Genomic DNA, 26801 nt, shown 5'->3' with positions numbered 1-26801 from the left:
CTCAATTTCAGGCTTTTGTGTCCTTCTGGGAGAATCATTGATATCTTGGAAGTCAAAGAAACAACATACTGTTTCTAGATCATCTTCCGAAGCAGAGTATCGGTCAATGGCAAATGCAACATGTGACGTGGTCTGGTTGCTTTCATTGCTCAATGATTTTCGAGTTTGCTGTGATACCCCACTGCCTTTGTTTTGTGATAACCAGGCTGCCCTGCATATTGCTTCCAATCCTATGTTTCATGAGCGTACTAAACACATCGAGATAGATTGCCATGTGGTACGAGAAAAGTTACAAGCTGGGATCATCAAAGTGTTATATGTGGCCTCAGGTTTGCAACTTGCTGATTTGTTCACAAAATCTCTTCTTCCCACACGGTTTCGAGAGCTCTTATCCAAGATGGGTATTCACAACATTCATTCTCCATCTTGAAGGGGAGTATTAGAGTAGTTGTTACACGTTTTTGTATTAGGGAAATACGCTTTCTTCTTCTTCTTGTCCATTTACTATAAATAGGACATTCCCGTTGTATTTTTGCGGTAAGTTCATCAATATATTGGTTTGAGTTTTGTGGAGTTCATCTTTCGTTCATGAAGATTCATCTATACTATTTATTAAGGATGAGGCACTTAGAGTAACTAACTTTGGTGTCATGGTCTGTTTTATTAATTTTATATATTAATAAAATGTTAAAATTTGAATGCAAGTTATATGTAGTTTAGTGGATAGAGTCTTTGTTACTAAGAGTATAGGTTAAAGGTTCAATTCTTATAGAGATCATTTTTTTATTCTTTTATTTTTTAATTTATTTTTTAATTTATATATTAAAATTACAATTTAGTCCCTCACTATTTGTTATAATTATATTTTTATCCTCATTTAAATATAAATAAAATGAATTATAAAAATATTATACAAGCACGCAACGCGTGCGTCGGTACACTAGTTATTTATTAAGTTTAAACACCACATAGAAACTGACGGTGTCTTGGTCTGTTTTCTAATAACCCAAAATTACCCCTGTACCTGCCCACGTTCTTCTGTTTTTCCTTCTTAAATCACTTTTTCTCTTTTCAATTACAGATTGTATTTTTTCCCCTCAATCAGTACACGCTTTTCTCAACTCAAACATCACCCTCTCAGACAGAGAAATCGGAACAACAGTTTCTCTGAAACAGAAAATTTACAAATCAAGATGGTTGTTGCTTCTTCTTCGGCTATCAAAAATTATCAACCCCATCGTCTGTTTCTTTTTCTTCCAATACAATTTTTTTTTTCAAAAGAACCCTACAACACTATTGATTGCGAAAATATTCGGTCGTAGCTTCTGCACGAAGTCGATTTCCTCATACAGAGCGAGACTCGTGGTAGCAGATGCGGTGATCGTGGGAAAATTGAATGGGGAATTGGAAGCCGAGTCGAGAAAATTTTGGCATTATTTTTCGGCTAGATTTTTGAAGGATTTTTCTCGGTGCCAATACAATAACCCACACAACATGATTGATACGGTGCGTCACAATCAATTCCACTTGATAGTCGTATGAGAAAATCTTACCAAAACCACGTTTTCTTATTTAGTTTGCTTCAATTGTTGATATGTTTCGATTCATTATTCCATCATTTAATTTGAATCAACCCCGCGTTAGAGAAAAACACAAAGATAAAAAAAAATCTATTGTGCACCAGATTTTACTTTAAATCTGGTGCACGTACCAGTATTTCTCACGGTAAGTTTCTGTATTTTCCTCATCTAGACTCATTTATTTGTTTTTTACCGGTCGAGAATCAGTTATTTGTTTTTCACCAGTCAACTATGTATCGATTGAGTGAGTATAAAATCTGTTTAGATGTGAGAGGAGACATAAATTTGGTTGAGATTCTGTTTGATGATTTAGGTTTTGACTCAACACCCTTTTACCTGTTTCTGGAGTAAAATGATTCGGGGATGCTGAGAAAGTAATGGAATTTAATTTCTCAAGGATCAAATTGATTCAACCAGACCACAAGCTTACCTTTATCTTGATTATTCATTGGTTCAAGCTCTGCATCACGATGTTACTAATTGGCTAATTATTATAGAGTTACTCCATTATTTGTTTTTGCACTCACTTATATTTATATCCTTCGCTACTGCAGGACTTTGGACACATAGTCTAATGGTTGATGACTATCAAGGTTGATACTTTGGATTTGTTCCATGCATTTCAATAAGATCTTACCTTATGCAATATTGATATCATTTTCTCTATAAATTTGTTTGCTTGGTTTCTTCGGCAATGTCAAGTTCAGTCAACTTAATCACCATTCCCTTGAATTTTGTTATGGACCATGTCAAGGAGCCAATAACACAGGACTTCCAGTTATTGTTATTGAACATGCATGTTCTGCTGCTTTTTTGTGATCACTAGCATGGTTTATCGATGAATTCAAGTTACTCAGCGGCAGATCCCAAATGCTTATTTCTATTTGTTATGTAAACTTTAGTTTTATTATTTATTTGATTGATATTCAATTTATCTTCATAACATTTAATTTTCTCATGGTTTTCTTCTCCATAGCACTCCTCGACAGAGGCTGGAGACGATCTGGCTGTTTTTTGTACAAGCCGGAGATGGAAGAAAACATGTTGCCCCTCTTATACCATCCGTCTTAAGGCCAGCGATTTTATTCCTTCAAAAGAACAAATTCGAGTATCAAAAAGAATGCAAAGGTATACTCATATTAACACAAATTATTGTCTGTAAGGTGCGCATTTTTCTCAACTGTACTGTAGACGAGTTTTAAATCCAGCAACAATAGCCAAAAAGTGTTCATGTTCTGAGTGATGCATATTTGCATGATTATCTGCAAATTCAGATGTTTACATGTACACAATATGAAGTTTACATTTTGCACTTGGTATTAATTAATGATTAATATCACCATGAATAAAAATTCATAATTCAAATGATTATGCGCGGTCAACTCAAGAAATGAATATGTATCATCGATTGCTGATCAAGATAATGATGCCACTATATCTTGAGTTGAGTGGACGATGCAAGAAGCAAGAAACACTTGCAAGGTTTCAAAAATTCAGTCCTTCGTGATATTTAATTGGAAGATTAAAGTAAAAGTTTTAACTTTTTAATCACAAAATAACTTCTCAAGTTTTTATACAAATTGTAAATGGACATATTAGAATAAAAAAATTACTTCTGAGAATTTATTGAATAACCACTATTGAGTAGTGGACATATTTTTTAGGTTTCTTGATGGCAAACTAGAGGTGAAAAATTCAGTTGAGTTAATTGGTGAGACAGAAGCTTCTGAGGATCTTGCTGTAGTTTACATAACGCGAATAAAAGTTTTGATGCAACGGATTCAATGAAAGTTGATTTTAAAGGTAAGGAGAAGGCCCATCTGTTTATATATTCCTTATCAGGTGAGATTGATCATGCGGTACAGTTATGCATGGAGAATGGGGAGCTTTCCTCTGATTTCCAGTTGCCAAAGGCATCTGTCAAAAGAGTTGCTCCTGCTAAAAGAAAGTTGCAAGCAGTCATGCTCGAAGATCTCACACTCTCCTGCAATATTGCCTTCCAGATTGCAGCTACTTTAAGACGGACGAGGAAGGATGTTGACGTTGTGAAGTCATCTGAACATGGCTCGGGGGTAAAGAGAGATTCATCCGAGCTCTCTCCCAAGACGATTGCAGAAATTTTGGCGAGCCATTTAAAGCAGCAGGCAGAATCTTTTGGTTTGTCTATGATTCAACTCATATGATTCATGTGCAAAACATTTTTTTATTGTCTAATTGTCGTTTGGATTTGAGACTTTGCCCTCACAGTGACATCATTACTCAATGATTCAAAAATTATAATTTATCTTTGTCTAATATTTTTTGAGATCCAAAAATTATAATTTATCTTTCATATGTGGTTGAACATTACATATAAAATATTGTATGATTTATAATATCAATACTTCCACCAAAGTCATTGCGTTCTCATAAACGTGTGTTTTTCTCTCTGAGAAAGCAATGTGTTATGACAAATTAAATTTAAATAACGCATTTGCATTTGTTTCATAATCAGTTAGTTATTCTTTGTTTTCTATCATTAGTTATTTCATTGATTATTTTCATCCTTCTGATCTATTTAATTTTTTTAAAAATATCATGTTTCTCTTCGTACAAAATATGTTATATGAAACTAAATCCAGTGTTTAAGATCGTGTTTGAATCATATGAAATTAATGGGTTTCCTTCCAACTAATAGAGTTGTAACTCAATTAATAAATTAAACAAGTTGCACTCGATTCTTCATCTTTTTCAAATAATCCAATATATTTTTGAATTATGTTCATCTAAGATCCAACTTTGGAAACAAATTTAATATTTTGCATGTGCAAAGAGATTGATCGCTGTAGATTTACGACCCTTAACCAATTTTCTATACTCTTCGGTCTTCACCATTCAGAGCCTCCACATATTTTACTATTGTGTTTCTATTCTTTGAAGAGCTTGCTCAAGTATGTTAAACTTAAGTTTATAAATGTTTTTGTTTAATGTTCAGGTTATCAATTTTAGGTTTTCTTAATTTGTTTCTATTTGTTAGTTTTCACAATCCTTTTCATTTCTTGAGTCTTAATAAGATGTTATACTATTAGTTTAATTCAAGCGACATGATATCAGGGAGAGATGGAGTCATGAGATTTTCAGTTTCTCCGACTACAGGAAATTCATATTCATGCTGTTAGCGCTTCGCCATCATCGAATATGACTATTATCTTACATGGATTTATTTTATTGTGGAATCCATATGAAATTCAGATAAATATACGTTAGAATGAAAGGAAAAGTGTGTCTGAAAGTATAAATATTATTTATTTGTTACGTTACACATGAAACGTGTGTGCAAATGTACGTTAGAATGAAAGGAAAAATATGTTTGAATGTATAACTATTATTTATTTGTTACGTTACATATGCAACACGCGTGCATCGTCACCTATAAGAAAAACATAAAAGCTATTAACTCCAATAACTTTCTTTTGCACTCATTCTATACAAGGCTTTTTGTGTTTGGACATGTAACAAGTCATGAAATTCACTTCAATTTTGTGTAAAATCTTATCAATAGTTATGTCGTTTCAATTGTTTGACAAGATACACTTACTATTTTAGACCTTCTTCAATCTTTGCATAATGTTACCTCTTAGCGTACTTATATAACTTATTTTATCCTTAATATTCACGTACGACGTTACATACACATCGTACTTTAATAAAAATGTTTCAGTGTCATAGTATTGTAATATCACGAATATTTAATATATTAGCTCAATATTCATGACACACGCAACGCGTGTGCCTCGGTGGCTAGTTCGCTAATAAAAATTTCAAAAGTTTTGGCTAAATATTTGAGCATACAATTTATTTATTGATTTTTTTAACTCATTATTTATTCCGAATACTCTATTACGGAGCAAATATTTTTTTCTTTTTTATTGGACGAGTGATCGAAATATGATTGTTATATCAGATCGCACAGTACTAATATGAATCTAGAAAATAGCCAAAACAATAGAGAACACTGTAAAGAAGAATTATAGTGGTTCGGACTATAATCGAGTCCTGCATCCACTTGATCAAGGACCAATCCACTATGAAAAAACCAAGATGAAAAGTTTACAAAGAATCACAAAGAGAGCTCTAAACGAAGAAGAGAAAATCGCACTAACCCATCAACTACTCCAGTTACTCAGCTTTTAGGCCCATCCATTCTTGACCCAATTTAAACTGATAAGTTCCTACCAGCAATTGGGTTGGCCCATTGGGCTTCCGGTGTAAAGCATAAACCACACATCACAATGATGTTTAGATTCCATATGTTTTAAAATATTTGATTTGTAATATTATCATTAACTATATTTTCTGGCAAGTAACAAATTATTGATCCTATAATTGATATCAAAGATAGTTAATTTACATGCTTTTTTTCCCACAAGTTGTGAGCTTGTGTGGTAATTAAATTGGGAAGAGTATGGGATAATAAACATTTGCTTATAAGGGAGAATGATCAAAGCGTTGCTCTTTGTGCTATTATACGTCGTAAAATATCGAGTTGTATCATTATCATATGTTGTATAACTTTTTATAAATCGTATTTACCGAATATCAAATATAAATTAAAGTATTAGCTCTACAAGTGAAGTAATTGGTTGGCCTCTAACGTTAACACTTATTCTAGTTCGACAAATTCTTTAAAAACAAACGATTTTTAAAAATGTATTATTAAAAAAAATACTAAAATGATAGAGCTTCATTAAACTAAAACGTTCAATTATTAAGCTCCAAGAATTTAGCTCATAAAAAGTTGTAAATAAATCTTTGAAAATTGACAAAACAAATGAATTGATATTAAACCGTAAAAACCAAGAAAGAACAGTGGTAGAAGCAAAGCTAGGCAGAGAATCTATGTTATGTAGGGGTGTTTAAACTTCGGATAAAACCGAAAAAACCAAAAATCTAAACTGAAAAAACCGAACACCGAACCGAACCGAAATCCGAATTTTGTAATTCGGATATAAATATTAAAACCGAAGTTTATTTGGTTCGGTTTCGGATTATATATGTCAAAATCGAAAAAAACCGAAATTTCATTAAATTAATAATTTTTTTATATTTTTATTTATATTATATATTTTGATATGATATTTAGTGAATGAAAACTCATTTTGAATAATTTTTAGTTGATTATTATTTGTTTAATGAATTTAGACCTTATATTTAAATATTTTACTAAGAAAACACGTAAAAAGTTAATATATTATATTTAAAATATATTTATATTATTAATTTAAATAATTATACCAAAACCGAATTAACCGACCAAAATAACCGAACTGTTTTGGTAGAAAACCGAATCAAACCGAAGAAAAATGGTTCGGATATCGGATTATATATTTCTAAAACCGAAAAAACCGAAATAAAAAACCGAAAATCTAAACAAACCGACCGATGAACACTCCCAATATTATGTTTGTATAAGATTTTCGTGTGAATATTTTATATACAAAAATAAATAAATCGAGACCATTTCTCTTGATCCATGGCAGCAAAAACATCTTGTGAACAAAAAAAATAAAAATTGAGAGTACTTCGACTCACCTAAGCTATTAGAATCAATGGCAGCAAACATAAAACTGTGGATTTTCCCATTTTTTTTATTATCAATATTAATTATTGAAATTTTGATCAGCCCCTTTCACTTTCAGTTCATGCAAATTTGCTGTAAAGAATATGCATACATAATATATATATATATAATATATCACGATCGATACATTTCTTACATCACTCCCCACGCCCCTATCCACTCCTTTTTTATTTGGAATCTGTATCAAAGTGCATATTCTTTGAGTTTTATGTTTTGTATCTTTTCGGGTTTTTGTTTTTTCTTGTGGAAGTGAAGGTTTGATGGGTGACAGTGAGAGCTGTAGCAGCAGGGCATCGGAGTGTTCGCCGGGTCAGTGCCGGGAAAGAAGCCTGAAAGTTGAAGTATTTCAAGAAGTGCAGCATAGATTGAAGGAATTGGACGGGGAAGAGGCTGCGCAGCCGGGGTTTGAAGATGAGTTGTGGGTTCATTTTTGTATGCTTCCTCTTCGGTAAAGTTTCAATCTTTGCTCCTCTTTTTTTGGGATATTTGATCGTTGAAGGTAGGCCAGGCCATGTGTGTTTTGGGGTTATTTTTGGTATATTTGATCAGCTTTGGGAAAGTGGAGATGGATAAGAGAAATGGTTTGTTTGGTACTTGGGCTGAGAATTTGAGTTTAGTGACGAATCAAAACATATAAAATTGAAATTCCATGGTTGTAGTGGATTTTAGTAGTACTTATTTAGTAAAATTCGAACTCCTTTATGGTTTAAGTTGATTTATTGGAGCCCTTTTGTTTCTTGCAGTGAAAATTTATGTAACTGTACTTTGTGTTGGCATGTTGCTTAGTACTTGCATACTTGAGGCGATCAATTTTTTTTTGCTTGGATTAGAGATGTTTGTGGGATTATTTTTGTGTTTAACAGTAGGCAAAGTCATAGTTGACGAAGAAATATAGAGATGTGCCTTATTGAACTCTGGAAACTGTTCATTAGTGATTCAAATGTTGCGAGAATGTTGAGATATGGCTGGATCTTATTGGGTACCGATAGACTAGATTTAGAAGCAATTCTTATGGAGCTTGAAATGGTTTCATTACGACTGATTGCCCTGCTTTAATATTGTAGTTATGCTTTGGATTTGAACACTGAAAGGGCAAAGGATGTCCTGATGCACAAGAAACTGTTGCACATGGCACATGATCCTCTCACCAGACCTGCGGTTGAAGTCCCCCTCGTGCAGGTGCATAATACTTTAATTGTTCTTAATTATTTATGACTAGAGATATCGTTTTGGATTATACTGATGCTTATTGCTATTAGGCCTGCATTCTTCGTTTCTTATGGATTCATGCAGAGTAAGCTACTCTCTGGTTGATATGATCTAAAATTTTCTCTGTTTCATGTCTTAATGCTTGATATATAGCTTCATGAACAACTTTTTTTCCAAATTTTTTGTGCTGGTTACGAAGCAAATTGACTGATGGGATCAATGTTTTAAAGTATGAACTAGTGGACTGACATTTACATCGTGCATAAATTTGAGAGCAATACAAAGTCCTAAAGTGAAAATTTTGGATTTAAATCTAAAGTTTTGTATTTAGTTTAAATTTGGAAGTTAATTTTCTATTCGCATTTCCTGTAGGCCTCCTATTTGAGTTAGTCAAATAAGTATCCATAGTTCATGCAAAGCAGGTTCATCCTATGTCTGATGGGAATCCTGGTGAGGACTCCTCTGTCCATTCAAGATTCACTAACGAAGGGGATAGTCTATTTGGAAAGTAGGTGTTTGGACTAAAAATAATTAATTATAGAAGCCCAATTTAATTACAAGCCCACTTGAATTATATAGGCCCATCAAGTGTGGCGATTGATTTTTAATTGATTCAAAACGGGTCACAAAGCGCTACAGATGGAGAAGATCGTGAGAGAAGAGGGAGATCATGGACAGACAGAAAAGATCGTGGAGCGTATAGGAGGAGATCATGGGGGAGTGGAAGAAACCACTTTTCACAGCGAAGAAAAAGAAGGGATCGACAAGCATAGAAAGACACACACAACTCTCTACACAGACAAATCTGCAAAAATACTCTCTGAAAAAATTCAATCTTCAAGCGATAGTTTTTAAGATTTCTAGCATATTTCTAGCATTCTCTCGTTTTAGATTTCAACAACTTTATATTTATATGTTTATGTCTTGTAAATTCCTACGGTTTATTGAAAATATAAACAATGTCAGGCGTTTATTCCTCCAATTCCAATAGTTTTCTTCATTTTGGCGTTATAGTTGTTTTAGGAGATTAGAACCGACGGTCAAATTTAGAATTCACTTTCGTTTGTTTTTAGAAGTTAGATTTTTATCATTTTTACACAAATCGGTGCATTTTCGCACCTGGCACGCTTGCAACACCAAATATTGTGCAAACATATTTTTGGCACGCCCGGTGGGACCATCACTATGCCGCCAAGGAGAAAAGAAAACGTCAATCAAGGGGATGGGAAGTCTCAACCAAGCCAGGAAGAGATTCACGCTCCACTGACAGAGCAGCCGGCCGCTACGGCCGCTGAAGAGCCGACCAGGGAGTTGGATTTGCATCCAAGTAATGTTCCAGAGATGTATGCTCATATTTCAAACCGTTTGGTTGAAGAATTGACTGCGATGAAAATTGAGGAAATATCACAAGCACTATCTGTTTGCACAATATTTGGTGTTGCGGGCGCGCCAGGTGCGAAAATGCACCGATTTGTGTAAAAATAATAAAAATCTAACTTCTAAAAGCAAACGAAAGTGAATTCTAAATTTGACCGTCGGTTCTAATCTCCTAAAACAACTATAACGCCAAAATGAAGAAAACTATTAGAATTTGAGGAATAAACGTCTGACATTGTTTATATTTTCAATAAACCGTAGGAATTTACAAGACATAAACATATAAATATAAAGTCGTTGAAATCTAAAACAAGAGAATGCTAGAAATATGCTAGAAATCTTAAAAACTATCGCTTGAAGATTGAATTTTTGCAGAGAGTATTTGCAGATTTGTCTGTAGAGTTGTGTTGTGTGTGTCTGTTGCTTGCCGATCCCTTCTTTTCTTCCCTGTGAGATGTCGTTTCCCCCACTCCCCCATGATCTCCTCCTATACACTCCACGATCTTTTCATTCCACGACTTCTCTATCTTCTCCCACGATTTTCTTGCTTGGACGTTATCTGATTATTTAAATACACTAATGGGCCTCTTGTTTTTCTCTAATAATTGAAACTTTTGGGCTTAGACAATTAATTGAGCTCAATTTAATTTTTGGTGCAAACAAATGCCCCCCGCAAGCATTGGCCCATTGGGCCAAAATGCTTGTATATAAACCCATTTTAATCCACTCATTTGTAATAGTGTGGCCCAAATTGCATTTACTTGGGCCATACCATTTGTTTTTGGGCGGGATACCAAAAGCCCGCTATGCTGTAAGATTTCAAATCACAGAGAAATGACTCATCCCGCTCTTCTTCAAGCTCCTTCACATTCTTCTTCTAGTGCAGGCCTAATCTTCAATAACTTTCAAGGATCTACAAATCCCCAACTCAAATTTCAAATTCTTAAGTATAACCTCTTATTTGCTGCATTTTCCCACTACAGTGGCTCCATCCTCTAGTCCCAACAAAAGCCATCTTCATCACCAACTCTCCATCTGTTAACTCATCCCAGCATCTTATCTTCGGAGCTAGCAGATTCCTTGTCCTCCTCCACCGCCGGGCACTTCACTGCTGTAGAAGCCCGCAGCTTTGCTAGCCCCACTCCCCCTTCGTCCTTCAATCATCGCGCCTTCACTCTTCGCTCCCAGCTGTTTCCTTCCACTCGTTCTCCGCCGCTAACGCCCGTCGCTACTCCCTGATTCCCACGCCGCAGGTTCGTCTCCTTCTCAAGTCAATGTTTCCGCCCCTGCACCTATCGTGTTCGCCGGGTCTGCCACTGGCGTTAATCCTTTCCTCGCCGTCGCTGGGTCATCGATGGGTTTTCCCACGAGCGTTGGACTGTCGTCTTCCGCAAGGGCGAACGCTCCTCTTGGCTTGAGTCACCATTTAACGGCTGCGGTCACGGCTAGCTTCGAAGTTTCTACGGCTGCCGCCCTCCTTTCCACACGATGCTCAGTGGTCACACCGGCTTTCGGGGAGCCTTTGGCGCAACCGACCTCCTTAAGTTCACCACTTTCTACTGTCGTGGGTAATTCTTTCTCTTGAACCTTATTCAATGTTTCTCAATTCCTTGAATATTGTTTGCCATCTTGATTGACTTGCAATTCTACTAACCTTGATGTGTTCGAGAAAAGAGTGTGACTCCCCGTACCAAAATCTTGTACTGATTCTTTTCTGAAAAGCGGTACAGCAAACATTTACGCTTATTTTCCTTGTTGGTCCACCTTTAAAAAGGAAATTACGAACTGCGGTGTTATCTGGCCAGACATTGGCCTTTGCTTTGTAGTTGCGGTAGATTGGCCATTGTTTGGCCCTATAATATACACAGTAGCAATTGGTTTTCCTGAACAATTCTCGTGTGCGCGCAGTGGTTTTGACCCCAAGCAATCTACTGATTCTGATTCTATCTTGACTGCTATTCCCATGTATCTTCTTTTGCTGGTTCATTCTTTTCGTGTACATTGGCATGTTTATTCTTAGCAGGTAACATGGATTGGCCATGAGTTGGCCTCAGTTCTCCGGTGTATTCGACACCTAAGCCTCGGTGTCATTTAAGACTTTTTTGAAACACAGGTAAGACTTAACTCTTACGTGCTTTTATGTGCTCTTATGTGCTGCATCCACTCAAGACGATTCCCTCGCCTCTAACATTATGCATTGCACTTCAGTCGGATCCCTTTCCCGCATACACGTATATGCATTTGCACTTCAGTCGGACCCCTTTCCCGCATACACGTATATGCATTTGCACTTCAGTCGGACCCCTTTCCCGCATACACGTTTGCTTACTGTTCTTGCATGCGGTGATTCCGCCTTTGATTTGTTGACTGTTGGTTTGGTGTTGTGTTTGTTGGGTGATAGATGTGGAATGAAGGTGGGTTTGTATGTGATGTTGTGTATTGGATGTTGGGAAGGAGTTTCTATTCGTTCTCAATCCACTTATCCCAACTCATTTCAACAGCTTCAATCAAAACCATAGGTTGGCTTAAAACTTCCCACGCGAGAGTATCCTCTTCCTTGATTCCCTATCGAAACACATCCAATATGATAAAAGTGGCCTACTGGCCAACTTTAATTTATCTTTCTCGTTTTTTGAGTCATAACCAACAAATATTTACATTAATGGCCATACGGCCTACTAAAAATAAAATCTTACAACATGAAGCTAAAAATCGTACAAAAATGGCTGGATAGCCTATTTTTATACCAAAGTCCACTTCTGGGTCCTCTTGGGGTTCGCATAACGCCCTTGTTCTCTTCTGTTCTTCATTATTACTCGTTATTCCGCTCGATGAGCCCAACTCCCCGCTCGGTATGTTTCTTTCTTGCCCTATTTTAAGTGGCCTAATGGCCTACTTCACGGGCCTGTCAATGCACATGCAAGTAACCATTTATGCAGTGGCTGTATAGTCGACCTTATCAATGATTTCTCGTAACATAAGAATAATAAAAACATCAACCAAATGTATGGACAAGTGGCCATAAGGCCGACTCCCCACATACTTAATTTCCTTTAGCACGAAAGCTACTGTAGACTCGAATTATCACCGTTCAAACAAAATTTGGTCTCTGAAAGTGGCTATAGAGTCCACTTTGTTCTCCATATTTCACAATATGTAAGTAAAAAACAACAACAAAGGTATGCCAAAGTGGCCCAAAAGCCGACTCCCCGCTGGATATCAGACTCTCTACTTGCTTTTATTTCCTCACCTGAATCCCTAATGAAACAAGATACCTCCAAAGTGGCCTATTGGTCCACTTCATTTGATCAGTCTCATTATTGGACCATAAACAACGAATATTTATACCAGTGACTCTAAGGTCTACATCACATGAAGTCTCAAAATAAAGAATTAAACATATACAAAAGTGGCCAGTAAGCCTACTCTTATATCAAAACAAAACTCCCACGCTCTTCTGTTGTTTGCACATTGTTCTCATTTCGCTCCGTTATTTCTTCATTCCTCGTTGTTGTCTGGTTCGGTGAGCTTTAACTCCTCTTTCTCCGTAACTCTTTCCAGCCATGTCTCGGTGGCCTATGTGATTTCCTTTCAAGTAGCCCGGAAGCTACTATGGGCTGAAATTTTCATTATTCAACATAATGCCAAAGTGACCTCAAAGGCCAACTCCCCGCTGGATATTAGCCTTTTTGTTCTCTTTACTCACTCCCTTAACAAGCTGATCAAATCTTGCTTAATTCCTCCTTCCAGCAATGTGCTCACATATACCAGCTTAGAATCATCAAATTCTCCTAAGTTGATCTCTTCCAACGGGTCTTGCACTTTGTGTTGGCCATCTTCCATTTGAGATGGCGCCATCAACAATTCATCAACTTGGAGTTCATCCTCTTCGTATTCTTCTTCTTGGACAACCTCAGTTCCATAGGTGTCCCACGCTTCCTCTTTCCCTAATTTGTCCAGTACTTGCTGCACATGCACCTTCCATATAGAGGCTGCAGCTACCTTCTTTTCTTTTTGGTTCAAGTCAATCATCAATCTCCTCAATCAGCGGCTGAATTATCGGCCTAGACGGCACGATAACGGTAGGTTTGAGGATTCTTTCCAACACCGAGCTTGGAGTTGGTGTTTGCATGTATAGTGGATTTTCTTTCTTGCTATTGCTACGAATTTTGATGGGCCCAAAATCCCTGATCGAGCAAAACTTGCACAGTGAATAGTCCCAAAATTTATTTTATAAATGAAAGCTCGATTTAAATATCGCAAGTGCACGATAGTCAAGTTATAATAAACGTAAGTGAATTAGAGTATCGTTCCACAAGGACTGCGTTACACTATTTTTATTTTCAAGTAAAATTTCTTTAGCAACGATAAAATGAGTTGATGATTAAACTAATGTAAATTAAACAACTAAAATAATTAAAATGCAAAGAAAACGTATTCAAGAAAGCAATGATTAATTTGGATTAAATCAATTGAGAAATGAATTTGTTGGGAATTAGCAGTTCACCTACCACTCGTGTTTAAATAATTACACTCGACTTTTATTCGTGCATTCGACGGAATTCCCTAGACTAATTAATATACTCTGTCGAGCTATATTAATACTAATCATAAACATGCAGTACTCAAGTGTCCTCAATTATTTAACAGTTCAAGATTGCATTACATTCTATGGAATCCACTAGCTTTCATCCGGGTGAACTATCACTATCGGCACGTACCCAATTCCGTATATCTATTAAAATTGTAAATCCGTGGTTTATACTATTTGATCCTATTGTTAATTGTTCTATCGAAATCATCAACAACATGAAATAATCAAAGAAGTTAGCTAGGCTTCGATTGAAACAAGAAAGAAACTAGCATAAACAAATCACTAATAAAAACGTCGAGAAATAATGTTAAACACCGAGTACGGGGTAGGATCCCCTCAAATCCAAACAAATCTAGAGTTTAGCTACTGAAATTCATGATAAAAATTAACAATCAATGTAAGAAATAAAATACTGAATAATGAAGATACTAAAGATGACGATGGATGACGGCCACGACGCGTGGAAATCTCGAGGTCTTCGAAATCTCTTTTTTCTAGCCTCTCCTACAAGAAAAGTGATGAAAAATATGATAAAGTCCCCAAAAAAAGATCGCTGATCTCGTGTATTAGGTTTAGGTGTAGGATAGAGTCCATAAAAAGTTGGAAACAAATCTTCCTGAATCTCGCTTCTCGCTAGGGCGGTATATTTTGGCCGCCCTAGCGAGAGGTCCTCGCATAAACTTCCTCGAGCATGTCCCTGGTTTCGCTGGGGCGGTCACTTTTGACCGCCCTAGCGAGACACTTGCGCATAAAATCCTCGGCCAGACCAAAATGCTCGCTGGGGCGGTCACTTTTGACCGCCCTAGCGAATCCTCTTCGATATTTTGACAAATTTTCTCCCACTTTTTGGTTCAATTCCTACAAAATAGTGTGGACATCTCCTCAACAAGTCCTTGTAGCGCTCCCATGCCTCGTAAAGTGACTCTTGCTCATATTGAGCAAAAGTAGTAATGTCGGCTCTAAAGCTTCATAGTCTTCGACAGCGGAAAGTACTTGATCAGGAATGCCTTTGCCATATCCTCCCATGTAGTAATAGACCCTACAAGCAAACAGTTTAACCACGACTTAGCTTTATCTCTCAGTGAAAATGGAAATAAACGCAAACGAACAGCATCATCAGACACGCCATTAAACTTAAAAGTATCACAAATTTCAAGAAAGTCAGCTATATGAGAATTAGGGTCGTCAAGTGCACTTCCCCCAAATTGGACAGTGTTCTGAATCATCTGAATGATAGCTGGCTTGATCTCAAACTGATTAGCTCGGATGACTGGTCTTACGATGCTTGGACATGCTCCATCAAGAGACGGCTGTGCATAATCCATCATCGGTATACGCCTTGGCTCCTCTCTGTGTTGATCGTCTTCCATTCTTTCCTTCGTTCTTTGTTGCTGTAGTCGACGTCTAGCTGTGCGTTCAATCTCGGGGTCAAAAGGCTCAAGCTTAAACTCGAGTGATCTTCGCATGCACCACTTGTGCATCATTAGTGGCACAAGGTTTCCTCTCCATACCATCCCCAAAGTAGTGGACAAGTTGAAGTATCCAATCGAGAAATTAAGAGGATTCTAGAGAAGACGGTTAATGTGAATAGAAAAGACGGGTCCATTCGGTTAGATGATGCTTTGTGGGCTTATCGTACTGCTTTTAAAACACCTATAGGCACTACACCATATAGGTTGCTTTTTGGTAAAGCATGTCATCTACCAGTAGAATTAGAGGATAGAGCATATTGGGCGACCGAAGCACTAAACTTTGATTTTGCTCTTGCAGGTGAAAAACGATTGCTGCAGTTGAATCAGTTAGATGAGTTTCGAGGAAAAGCTTATGATCTCGCACTATCTTACAAGGAACGCACCAAACGAGCCCATGATAAACACATTATAAGAAGGGAATTCAAAGTGGGTGAAGCGGTGTTGTTATACAATTCTCGCTTACGACTCTTTCCGGGCAAGCTAAAGTCAAGGTGGTCAGGACCATTCACTATAGCCAAGGTGTTCCCATCAGGTGCAGTGGTGTTGCATGACGGCAAGGAAGGGACATTTACTGTGAACGCTCAAAGATTGAAGCACTATATCGGTGGCACAATTGAGCCACAAATTGGAGTCACTCGGCTCCATGACAGTCATTGAGGACATGGGTGAAAAGTCGAGCTCTAGACTATAAATTGAGAACTACTTCTACTCCTTATATTGATCTTAATTATATTTTCTTTATTTATTAATCGCATCATTTGCATTTAGGTAGTTGCATGGCATTGCATTCATTTTTAGACGAGAATGTCTCGCTAGGGCGGTCAAAACTGACCGCCCCAGCGGGCACTCGCATTTTTCAATAACATACCGCCCTAGCGAGTCGCGCAGATTAAAAAAAATTCTTCCTCTTCTCTTTTCTTCTCCACTTCGAACCCTACCCCTCCACCTCCAATTTTCGGCGCCCCCTTCCATCTTTTGTGCTCAAGACTTATTATTTGGTGATTTTTCAGGGCAAAGACTCAATCTTGGTCTATACACTCCACCAGGAAGCATTTAGGCTACAATATTTTCTTCTCCGGTGGTCTTTCAAGCAACTCCGGTCATTTTCCACAGATTCCGGTGAGCATCTCCGGCGACCCTCAAGAATTTTCCGGCGTTTTGATACTTTGTGCACTCCAGTCTCGACATGGCACCCAAAAGATCTAAGGTAACTCATGGTGCTTCTAGTTCTCGGTCCACTCCATCTATGTTTGTGAATGAAAAAGCTAGGGAGAGATTTGAACATGCTAGACTACATAGGAAACCAATCCCTGAGCGTGGATTTAGCTCGTCTATTATCGATCATTTTTCGGAGTCCCAAGTAGAAAGAAGAGGGTGGAATATCTTTGTAGCACAATCGAATGCAGCTGTGGTTCCGGTTGTGCGTGAATTTTATGCCAATGCTCCGGAGGGGAATGAGTATAAGGCATTTGTGAGGGGACATCTAGTCCCGTATGATTCCAAGACGATCAATGAAATGTTGGGTTTACCGTCGGTGGACGATTCGGTGTTTCAGGCGTGGGTGCTTAACCCGGATTATGATTTGATCATTCGCACACTCTGTTATCCGGGCACCACGTGGAAACAACCGGGGACTTATACGATCTTTCTTGAAATATTTTTGAAAGTGGAGGAGGCATTGTGGTATGCATTCTTGTCTAAGAGATTGATGCCGGTCGGTCATACGAGTGATGTGCAGCGTGAGCGGGCGGTTGTTCTTTATGCCATCTGTACTGGGCTGGTGATTGATGTGGGCAGGCTCATTTTCGGACAGCTTAACATGTGTATTAATAGCAGCAATTTGGCTTTTTACTTCCCGACGATTGTGACTGAGCTGTGTGCCCAAGCGGAGGTGATATTCGCAGATGATGAGTGGTTACCGCCGATGAGAGCCATTGATGAGGCTCTTTATAAATCCAAGAGGGAGAAAAGACAGGCTGAGCTGCTCGAGGAGGTTTTTTTCGGTTATGGGAGAGCAGCTCAACCACCTCCGGCCTTAGGACATGCCCCACCACCTCCGCAGCCACGCCGCGGTGCCATGCAAGATCGCGTCGACGAATTGGGCGCTTGGGCCAATTATTAGACTCAGTACCAGGCCGTTAATCAGGCTCACATTCAGAACATCGAATACTTGGTGCAGGGGATCTCAACTCATTTGGGCATCGACACTTCCGGACGGCCACCTACACCCGCATACCTGCCACCCTTCCATTTTCAGTAAATTATCCTATGCCCCCAGTAGCTGAAGAGGGAGTTCCACCGCCAGAGAATGAGGAGGAGGATGATTTCTGATCAGGGGAGTTTACTGCCTGCCACCCTTCCATTTTCAGTACAATTATCCTATGCCCCCAGCAGCTGAAGAGGGAGTTCCACCAAGTATTCGATGTTCTGAATGTGAGCCTGATTAACGGCCTGGTACTGAGTCTAATAATTGGCCCAAGCGCCCAATTCGTCAACGCGATCTCGCATGGCACGGCGGCGTGGCTGCGGAGGTGGTGGGGCATGTCCTAAGGCCGGAGGTGGTTGAGCTGCTCTCCCATAACCGAAAAAAACCTCCTCGAGCAGCTCAGCCTGTCTTTTCTCCCTCTTGGATTTATAAAGAGCATCATCAATGGCTCTCATCGGCGGTAACCACTCATCATCATCTGCGAATATCACCCCCGCTCGGGCACACAGCTCAGTCACTATCGTCGGGAAGTAAAAAGCCAAATTGATGCTATTAATACACATGTTAAGCTGTCCGAAAATGAGCCTGCCCACATCAATCACCAGCCCAGTACAGATGGCATAAAGAACAACCGCCCGCTCACGCTGCACATCACTCGTATGACCGACCGGCATCAATCTCTTAGACAAGAATGCATACCACAATGCCTCCTCCACTTTAAAAAATATTTCAAGAAAGATCGTATAAGTCCCCGGTTGTTTCCACGTGGTGCCCGGATAACAGAGTGTGCGAATGATCAAATCATAATCCGGGTTAAGCACCCACGCCTGAAACACCGAATCGTCCACCGACGGTAAACCCAACATTTCATTGATCGTCTTGGAATCATACGGGACTAGATGTCCCCTCACAAATGCCTTATGCTCATTCCCCTCCGGAGCATTGGCATAAAATTCACGCACAACCGGAACCACAGCCGCATTCGGTTGTGCTACAAAGATATTCCACCCTCTTCTTTCTACTTGGGACTCCGAAAAATGATCGATAATAGACGAGCTAAATCCACGCTCAGGGATTGGTTTCCTATGTAGTCTAGCATGTTCAAATCTCTTCCTAGCTTTTTCATTCACAAACATAGATGGAGTGGACCGAGAACTAGAAGCACCATGAGTTACCTTAGATCTTTTGGGTGTCATGTCGAGACTGGAGTGCACAAAGTATCAAAACGCCGGAAAATTCTTGAGGGTCGCCGGAGATGCTCACCGGAATCTGTGGAAAATGACCGGAGTTGCTTGAAAGACCACCGGAGAAAGAAAATATTGTAGCCTAAATGCTTCCTGGTGGAGTGTATAGACCAAGATTGAGTCTTTGCCCTGAAAAATCACCAAATAATAAGTCTTGAGCACAAAAGATGGAAGGGGGCGCCGAAAATTGGAGGTGGAGGGGTAGGGTTCGAAGTGGAGAAGAGAAGAGGAAGAATATTTTTTAATCTGCGCGACTCGCTAGGGCGGTATGTTATTGAAAAATGCAAGTGCCCGCTGGGGCGGTCAGTTTTGACCGCCCTAGCGAGACATTCTCGTCTAAAAATGAATGCAATGCCATGCAACTACCTAAATGCAAATGATGCGATTAATAAATAATAAATAAAGAAAATATAATTAAGATCAATATAAGGAGTAGAAGTAGTTCTCAATTTATAGTCTAGAGCTCGACTTTTCACCCATGTCCTCAATGACTGTCATGGAGCCGAGTGACTCCAATTTGTGGCTCAATTGTGCCACCGATATAGTGCTTTAATCTTTGAGCGTTCACAGTAAATGTCCCATCCTTGCCGTCATGCAACACCACTGCACCCGATGGGAACACCTTGGCTATAGTGAATGGTCCTGACCACCTTGACTTTAGCTTGCCCGGAAAGAGTCGTAAGCGAGAATTGTATAACAACACCGCTTCACCCACTTTGAATTCCCTTCTTATAATGTGTTTATCATGGGCTCGTTTGGTGCGTTCCTTGTAAGATAGTGCAAGATCATAAGCTTTTCCTCGAAACTCATCTAATTGATTCAACTGCAGCAATCATTTTTCACCTGCAAGAGCAAAATCAAAGTTTAGTGCTTTGGTCGCCCAATATGCTCTATGCTCTAATTCTACTGGTAGATGACATGCTTTACCAAAAAGCAACCTATATGGTGTAGTGTCTATAGGTGTTTTAAAAGCAGTACGATAAGCCCACAAAGCATCATCTAACCGAATGGACTAGTCCTTTCTATTCACATTAACCGTCTTCTCTAGAATCCTCTTAATTTCTCGATTGGATACTTCAACTTGTCCACTACTTTGGGGATGGTATGGAGTGGAAACCTTGTGGGTGACACCATATTTGCCCAACAGTTTATCAAAAATTTTGTTGCAAAAATGGGTGCCACCATCACTTATGATTGCACGTGGTGCATCAAATCGATTAAAAATATGTTTCTTCAAAAATTTTAACACCACTTGTGCATCATTAGTGGCACAAGCCTCTGCTCCACCCATTTAGATACATACTCCTCTGCCACCAAAATAAATTTCTTTGCAAAAGACGCAGGAAAAGGACCCATAAAATCAATCCCCCACACATCAAATATTTCACACTCAACAATGTTATTTAAAGGCATCTCATGACGGTTGGAAATATTACCTGTGCGTTGGCATCTATCACAATTGAGAACATACAAACGAGCATCCTTAAAAAGAGTTGGCCAATAGAAGCCACATTCAAGTACCTTAGATGTCGTCCGTATGGGTCCAAAGTGACCACCTACCTCACGGTCATGACAATGGTTCAGAATTTGATTGGTTTCCTCCTCCGCCACACATCTTCTTATCATGGAATCTGCACAAATCTTAAACAAAAAAGGTTCCTCCCAAAAATATTATTTCACGTCTGAAAAGAATTTCTTTCTTTGGTAAAACAATAAATTAAGTGGAGGTGTGCCAGTGACAAGAAAATTTGCAAAATCGGCATACCAAGGGTACGCATTTACCTCAAGCAATTGTTCATCAGGAAACCAGTCATCTATATCATCGTCAATGCCCTTAATTCTAACATGCTCAAGCCTAGACAGATGATCAGCAACTACATTTTCCACACCCTTTTTATCTCGAATCTCGAGATCAAATTCTTGCAATAATAAAATCCACCTAATTAACCTAGGTTTCGCATCTTTCTTAGCAAGCAAGTATTTTAGGGCAGAATGATCTGTATACACAGTTACTTTAGACAGAACAAGGTATGAATGAAATTTGTCGAAAGCAAATACTATAGCAAGTAATTCCTTTTCAGTAGTAGCGTAATTCAATTGAGCATCATTTAAAGTCTTACTTGCATAGTAGATGGTATGAAATACCTTGTTCTTCCTTTGACCCAGCACCGCACCAACAGCTGTATCACTAGCATCGCACATCACCTCAAACGGTAACTCCCAATCAGGGACAGTCAGAACAGGTGCTGTCACCAAACTTTCCTTGAGTATCTCGAATGCATGCAGACAAGTAGAATCAAAATTAAATTCAACATCTTTCATCAACAAAGAGGATAAAGGTTTAGCAATTTTAGAAAAATCTTTAATAAAACGCCTATAAAAACCAGCATGCCCTAGGAAACTTCTAACTCCTTTTATGGATGAAGGTGGTGGTAGGTTTTTGATTAGTTCCACCTTGGCCTTGTCGACCTCAATTCCATTCTCTGATACCTTGTGTCCTAACACAATCCCCTCTTGAACCATAAAATGACACTTCTCCCAATTTAACACCAAATTGCTCTCTTCACATCTAATTAACACCAAGTTCAAATTCTCTAAACATTCATTAAATGAGGAGCCAAAAATAGAGAAATCATCCATAAAAATTTCAAGGAAATTTTCAATCATGTCATGAAAGATAGCGGTCATGCATCTTTGAAATGTTGCAGGTGCATTGCATAAACCAAAGGGCATACGCCTAAACGCAAAAGTACCATAAGGGCAAGTGAAAGTAGTTTTCTCTTGGTCCTCAGGTGTAATTGTGATTTGATTGTATCCCGAATATCTATCTAAAAAGCAATAAAATTCATGACCTACTAATCGTTCAATCATTTGATCGATAAATGGCAAGGGAAAGTGATCTTTACGGGTTGCATCATTCAATTTCCTATAATCTATGCACACACGCCAACCCGTAACAGTTCTAGTGGGAATCAACTCATTTTTTTCATTAGTAATAACAGTAATCCCACCCTTTTTAGGCACACATTGTACATGACTTACCCACGCACTATCAGAGATAGGATAGATAATACCTGCATCCAGAAGTTTAATTGTTTCAGCTTTTACTACCTCTTGCATCTTTGGATTGAGTCTCCTTTGTGGTTGTGCTAGAGGTGAGTATTTATCTTCCATCAGAATTTTGTGCATGCAGATCGAAGGACTTATCCCTTTTATGTCCGAAACCTTCCAAGCGAATGCTCCTTTATGCTCCTTAAGGACTCCCAAAAGCTTACTCTCTATATCATCTGTTAAAGAAGAGGAAATAATAACAGGCAATTTATTATTTTCTCCTAAATATACGTACTTGAGATGTGGAGGTAGTGGTTTGAGCTCCAAAGTAGGTGGCTCCTCTAGGCTTGACTTTTGAGGCATTAAATCTTTTCTGTCTCCCAATTCCTCTAGTCTAAGCCTCACTTGCTTTCTCCAAGGTGGAATGGCATTCAAGTGAGCTACCATCTCCATCTTTTCTTCGTCTAGCTCGTCCTCCTGCTTTTCAGTAGTGAGAGTGGCCTCCAATGGTTCTTTCAATCCATCTTGCATAAAATCACAAACGATAGAATCCAAGACATCAATACGAAAACAACTATCATTGTGCATTGTGTGCTTGAGAGTATTGAAGACATCAAAAATAATTTCTTCTTCTCCAACTCTCAGTCTCAATTTCCCCTCTTCAACATCAATCAGTGCTTTCCCTGTAGCCAGAAACGGTCTCCCTAGGATTAAAGGCATCTCTAAATCTTCTTCCATATCAAGTACCACAAAATCTGCAGGAAAAATAAACTTATCCACTTTCACCAAAACATCTTCGATAATCCCACGTGGATACTTGACAGATCTGTCAGCCAGCTGCAACGACATCCTAGTTGGCTTGGGTTCACCTAATCCCAGTCTCCTAAACACAGAAAAAGACATCAGATAAATACTCGCACCAAGATCACATAGAGCTTTATGAAAATTAATGTCACCAATAATGCAAGGTATAGAGAAACTCTCTGGATCTTTTTGCTTAGGAGGCATCTTGTTTTGAACTAAAGCGGAGCAATTTTCAGTCAAATTCACCGTCATATGATCTTCTAGCTTCCGCTTATTTGCTAAGATATCTTTTAAGAATTTTGCATAACTTGGCATATTCAATAAAGCATCAGCAAAAGGAATGTTAATATGCAATTTTTTAAATATCTCAAGAAATTTACCAAATTGTGCATCTAATTTAGCTTTCTTCATTGCTGCAGGAAAAGGTGGAGGGATAAAAATTTTATTCTGTGCAATAGGTGTAGATGTAGAGTTAGAAGACTTACCTCCTCGATTTTCCACCTCATCCTCACCGTGCTTGGTCTTTTCCTCATTAGACTCGAGTGCTTTTCCACTACGCAATTCCACAGCCTTCACATGTTCTCTTGGGTTAGTTTCCGTGTTGCTTGGCAAAGCTCATTGCTCCCTATTAGCAATCAACTTAGCCAATTGTCCAATTTGATTCCCTAACCCCTTTATGGATGCATCTTGGTTCTGAAATCTCGTCTCTGTTGCAGAAATAAATTTAGTCATCATTTGCTCTAAATTGGACTTCTCCTCCCGAGGCGGTTCTGGCTTGAATCCTTGGTGCATCCCATATGGTTGACCTCTTTGTTGGCGATTTTGGTTGTTTTGACCTCCCCATGAAAAGTTTGGGTGATTCCTCCATCCCGGATTATATGTGTTCGAATAAGGGTCATTTCTAGGACGGTTCTGGAATCCCACTTGTTTTACCGGTGCTCCCTCAGGCACATAGAATGGATTGCCATCTTGGCAATCCTGCACGTCATGCTCACCCCCACACTTAACACAGAAAATTTCTTGCAGACGCATAGCCGGCCCACTCATGCTCATCCCATCAATCTTTCTATTCAAAGCCTCTAACTGTGCTGAAACCGCCGACAAATCATTAACTTGATTAACTCCAGCACCTCGTCTCTGCCTATCAGACTGAGGATGATAGCTACTAGCAGCCATCTCCTCCAATAACTCATATCCTTCCTCAGCCGTTTTTCTCAGTAAGTTACCACAGGCAGCAGCATCTATCATAGTACGGTTAGGAGTAAGCAGACCGTAGTAGAAAGTTTGAACAACTAACCCAAGAGGCAGCTCATGGTGTGGACATCGCCTCAACAAGTCCTTGTAGCGCTCCCATGCCTCGTAAAGTGACTCTTGCTCATATTGAGCAAAAGTAGTAATGTCGGCTCTAAGTTTCATAGTTTTCGACGGAGGAAAGTACTTGATCAGGAATGCCTTTGCCATATCCTCCCATGTAGTAATAGACCCTACAGGCAAACAGTTTAACCACGACTGAGCTTTATCTCTCAGTGAAAATGGAAATAAACACAAACAAACAGCATCATCAGACTCGCCATTAAACTTAAAAGCATCACAAATTTCAAGAAAGTCAGCTATATGAGAATTAGGGTCGTCAAGTGCACTTCCCCCAAATTGGACAGTGTTCTGAATCATCTGAATGATAGCTGGCTTGATCTCAAACTGATTAGCTCGGATGACTGGTCTTACGATGCTTGGACGTGCTCCATCAAGAGACGGCTGTGCATAATCCATCATCGGTATACACCTTGGCTCCTCTCTGTGTTGATCGTCTTCCATTCTTTCCTTCGCTCTTTGCTGCTGTAGTCGACGTCTAGCTGTGCGTTCCATCTCGGGGTCAAAAGGCTCAAGCTTAAACTCGAGTGATCTTCGCATGCACCACAAGAAAAATCTGCAACACAATGAGAGTATCAAATAACAATAAAATAAATAATACTAAAGAATTTAAATGAAAAATAAAAAATTGTGAATCAACAGTCCCCGGCAACGGCGCCAAAAACTTGATCGAGCAAAACTTGCACAGTGAATAGTCCCAAAATTTATTTTATAAATGAAAGCTTGATTTAAATATCGCAAGTGCATGATAGTCAAGTTATAATAAACGTAAGTGAATACGAGTATTGTTCCACAAGGACTGCGTTACACTATTTTATTTTCAAGTAAAATTTCTTTAGCAACGATAAAATGAGTTGATGATTAAACTAATGTAAATTAAACAACTAAAATAATTAAAATGCAAAGAAAACGTATTCCAGAAAGCAATGATTAATTTGGATTAAATCAATTGAGAAATGAATTTGTTGGGAATTAGCAGTTCACCTACCACTCGTTTTTAAATAATTACACTCGACTTTTACTCGTGCATTCGACGGAATTCCCTAGACTAATTAATATACTCTGTCGAGCTATATTAATACTAATCATAAACATGCAGTACTCAAGTGTCCTCAATTATTTAACAGTTCAAGATTGCATTACATTCTATGGAATCCACTAGCTTTCATCCGGGTGAACTATCACTATCGGCACGTACCCAATTCCGTATATCTATTAAAATTGTAAATCCGTGGTTTATACTATTTGATCCTATTGTTAATTGTTCTATCGAAATCATCAACAACATGAAATAATCAAAGAAGTTAGCTAGGCTTCGATTGAAACAAGAAAGAAACTAGCATAAACAAATCACTAATAAAAACGTCGAGAAATAATGTTAAACACCGAGTACGGGGTAGGATCCCCTCAAATCCAAACAAATCTAGAGTTTAGCTACTGAAATTCATGATAAAAATTAACAATCAATGTAAGAAATAAAATACTGAATAATGAAGATACTAAAGATGACGATGGATGACGGCCACGACGCGTGGAAATCTCGAGGTCTTCGAAATCTCTTTTTTCTAGCCTCTCCTACAAGAAAAGTGATGAAAAATATGATAAAGTCCCCAAAAAAAGATCGCTGATCTCGTGTATTAGGTTTAGGTGTAGGATAGAGTCCATAAAAAGTTGGAAACAAATCTTCCTGAATCTCGCTTCTCGCTAGGGCGGTATATTTTGGCCGCCCTAGCGAGAGGTCCTCGCATAAACTTCCTCGAGCATGTCCCTGGCTTTGCAGGGGCGGTCAAAAGTGACCGTCCTAGCGAGACACTTGCGCATAAAATCCTCGGCCAGACCAAAATGCTCGCTGGGGCGGTCACTTTTGACCGCCCTAGCGAATCCTCTTCGATATTTTGACAAATTTTCTCCCACTTTTTGGTTCAATTCCTACAAAATAACCACAAAATACACGAGATCAATCACATGCTAAATAATGCTAAAAAAATGCAAAATTAAACTAAAACAAACTAATATGATGCATGAATGCGACTCAAAACCAACACTAAAAACACGTAAAAACGAGTTCTATCAATCCCCATTGTAATATCTAGCCTCAACTGCACTTGCACTTGTTTGAAAGGGCTGTCCGTCTGCTTCTACCACCTCCACATCATCTCCTTTCCGAAATAACAACAGTTGGTGCATTGAGGATGGGATGCACTGGTTTGCATGGATCCAATCTCTGCCTAACAATGCTTGGAAGTTGGCGGAGGAGTTCACCACAAAAAATG

The 26801-nt window shown here is 38.7% G+C and overlaps 3 protein-coding genes and 1 non-coding gene across 11 annotated transcripts in view; 3 read left to right on the top strand and 1 right to left on the bottom strand.

Moving 5' to 3' along the window:
- Window positions 1-1101: 1101 nt before the first annotated feature.
- LOC140820228 (arginyl-tRNA--protein transferase 1-like) lies at window positions 1102-4944 on the top strand. Of its 8 annotated transcripts, none has more exons than XR_012115383.1 (5): window positions 1102-1725; window positions 1894-2173; window positions 2557-2708; window positions 2969-3107; window positions 3245-4944. XR_012115383.1 is itself a non-coding variant. In XM_073180563.1 (5 exons), the coding sequence occupies exons 2-5, from the start codon at window positions 2162-2164 to the stop codon at window positions 4689-4691; spliced, it is 462 nt and encodes a 153-aa protein (XP_073036664.1). In that variant the 5' UTR covers window positions 1102-1725; window positions 2135-2161; the 3' UTR covers window positions 4692-4944. The 8 variants fall into 8 exon arrangements, 1 of the variants encoding a protein (XP_073036664.1); XM_073180563.1 differs by lacking the exon at window positions 2969-3107 and having other exon boundaries at window positions 2135-2171; window positions 2556-2708; window positions 3423-3703; window positions 4674-4944; XR_012115380.1 differs by having other exon boundaries at window positions 1102-1506; window positions 2135-2173; window positions 2557-3107.
- Window positions 4945-7105: 2161 nt separating this feature from the next.
- LOC140820193 (serine/threonine-protein kinase STY46-like) overlaps window positions 7106-26801 on the top strand; it is a 29965-nt gene continuing 10269 nt past the window's right edge. Inside the window, exons 1-3 of the mRNA XM_073180521.1 lie at window positions 7106-7648; window positions 8265-8379; window positions 8832-8917. Coding sequence (XP_073036622.1) covers window positions 7461-7648; window positions 8265-8379; window positions 8832-8917 — 389 coding nt within the window. The 5' untranslated portion in view covers window positions 7106-7460. The remainder of the gene's footprint in view (window positions 7649-8264; window positions 8380-8831; window positions 8918-26801) is intronic.
- LOC140819929 (uncharacterized) lies at window positions 14820-25224 on the bottom strand. The gene is made up of 2 exons (XM_073180207.1): window positions 23643-25224; window positions 14820-15238 (listed from the first exon to the last, which is right to left on the bottom strand). The coding sequence occupies exon 1, from the start codon at window positions 25066-25068 to the stop codon at window positions 23773-23775; it is 1296 nt and encodes a 431-aa protein (XP_073036308.1). The 5' UTR covers window positions 25069-25224; the 3' UTR covers window positions 14820-15238; window positions 23643-23772.
- LOC140820352 (small nucleolar RNA R71) lies at window positions 24464-24570 on the top strand. Its single transcript, XR_012115428.1, has one exon. It is a non-coding gene; the product is annotated as a small nucleolar RNA R71 (small nucleolar RNA).

This window comes from Primulina eburnea, chromosome 18 (assembly GCF_022965805.1).
Source record: "Primulina eburnea isolate SZY01 chromosome 18, ASM2296580v1, whole genome shotgun sequence".
Classification (NCBI taxonomy): Eukaryota; Viridiplantae; Streptophyta; class Magnoliopsida; order Lamiales; family Gesneriaceae; genus Primulina; species Primulina eburnea.
This window is presented reverse-complemented; position numbering and strand designations above follow the sequence as displayed.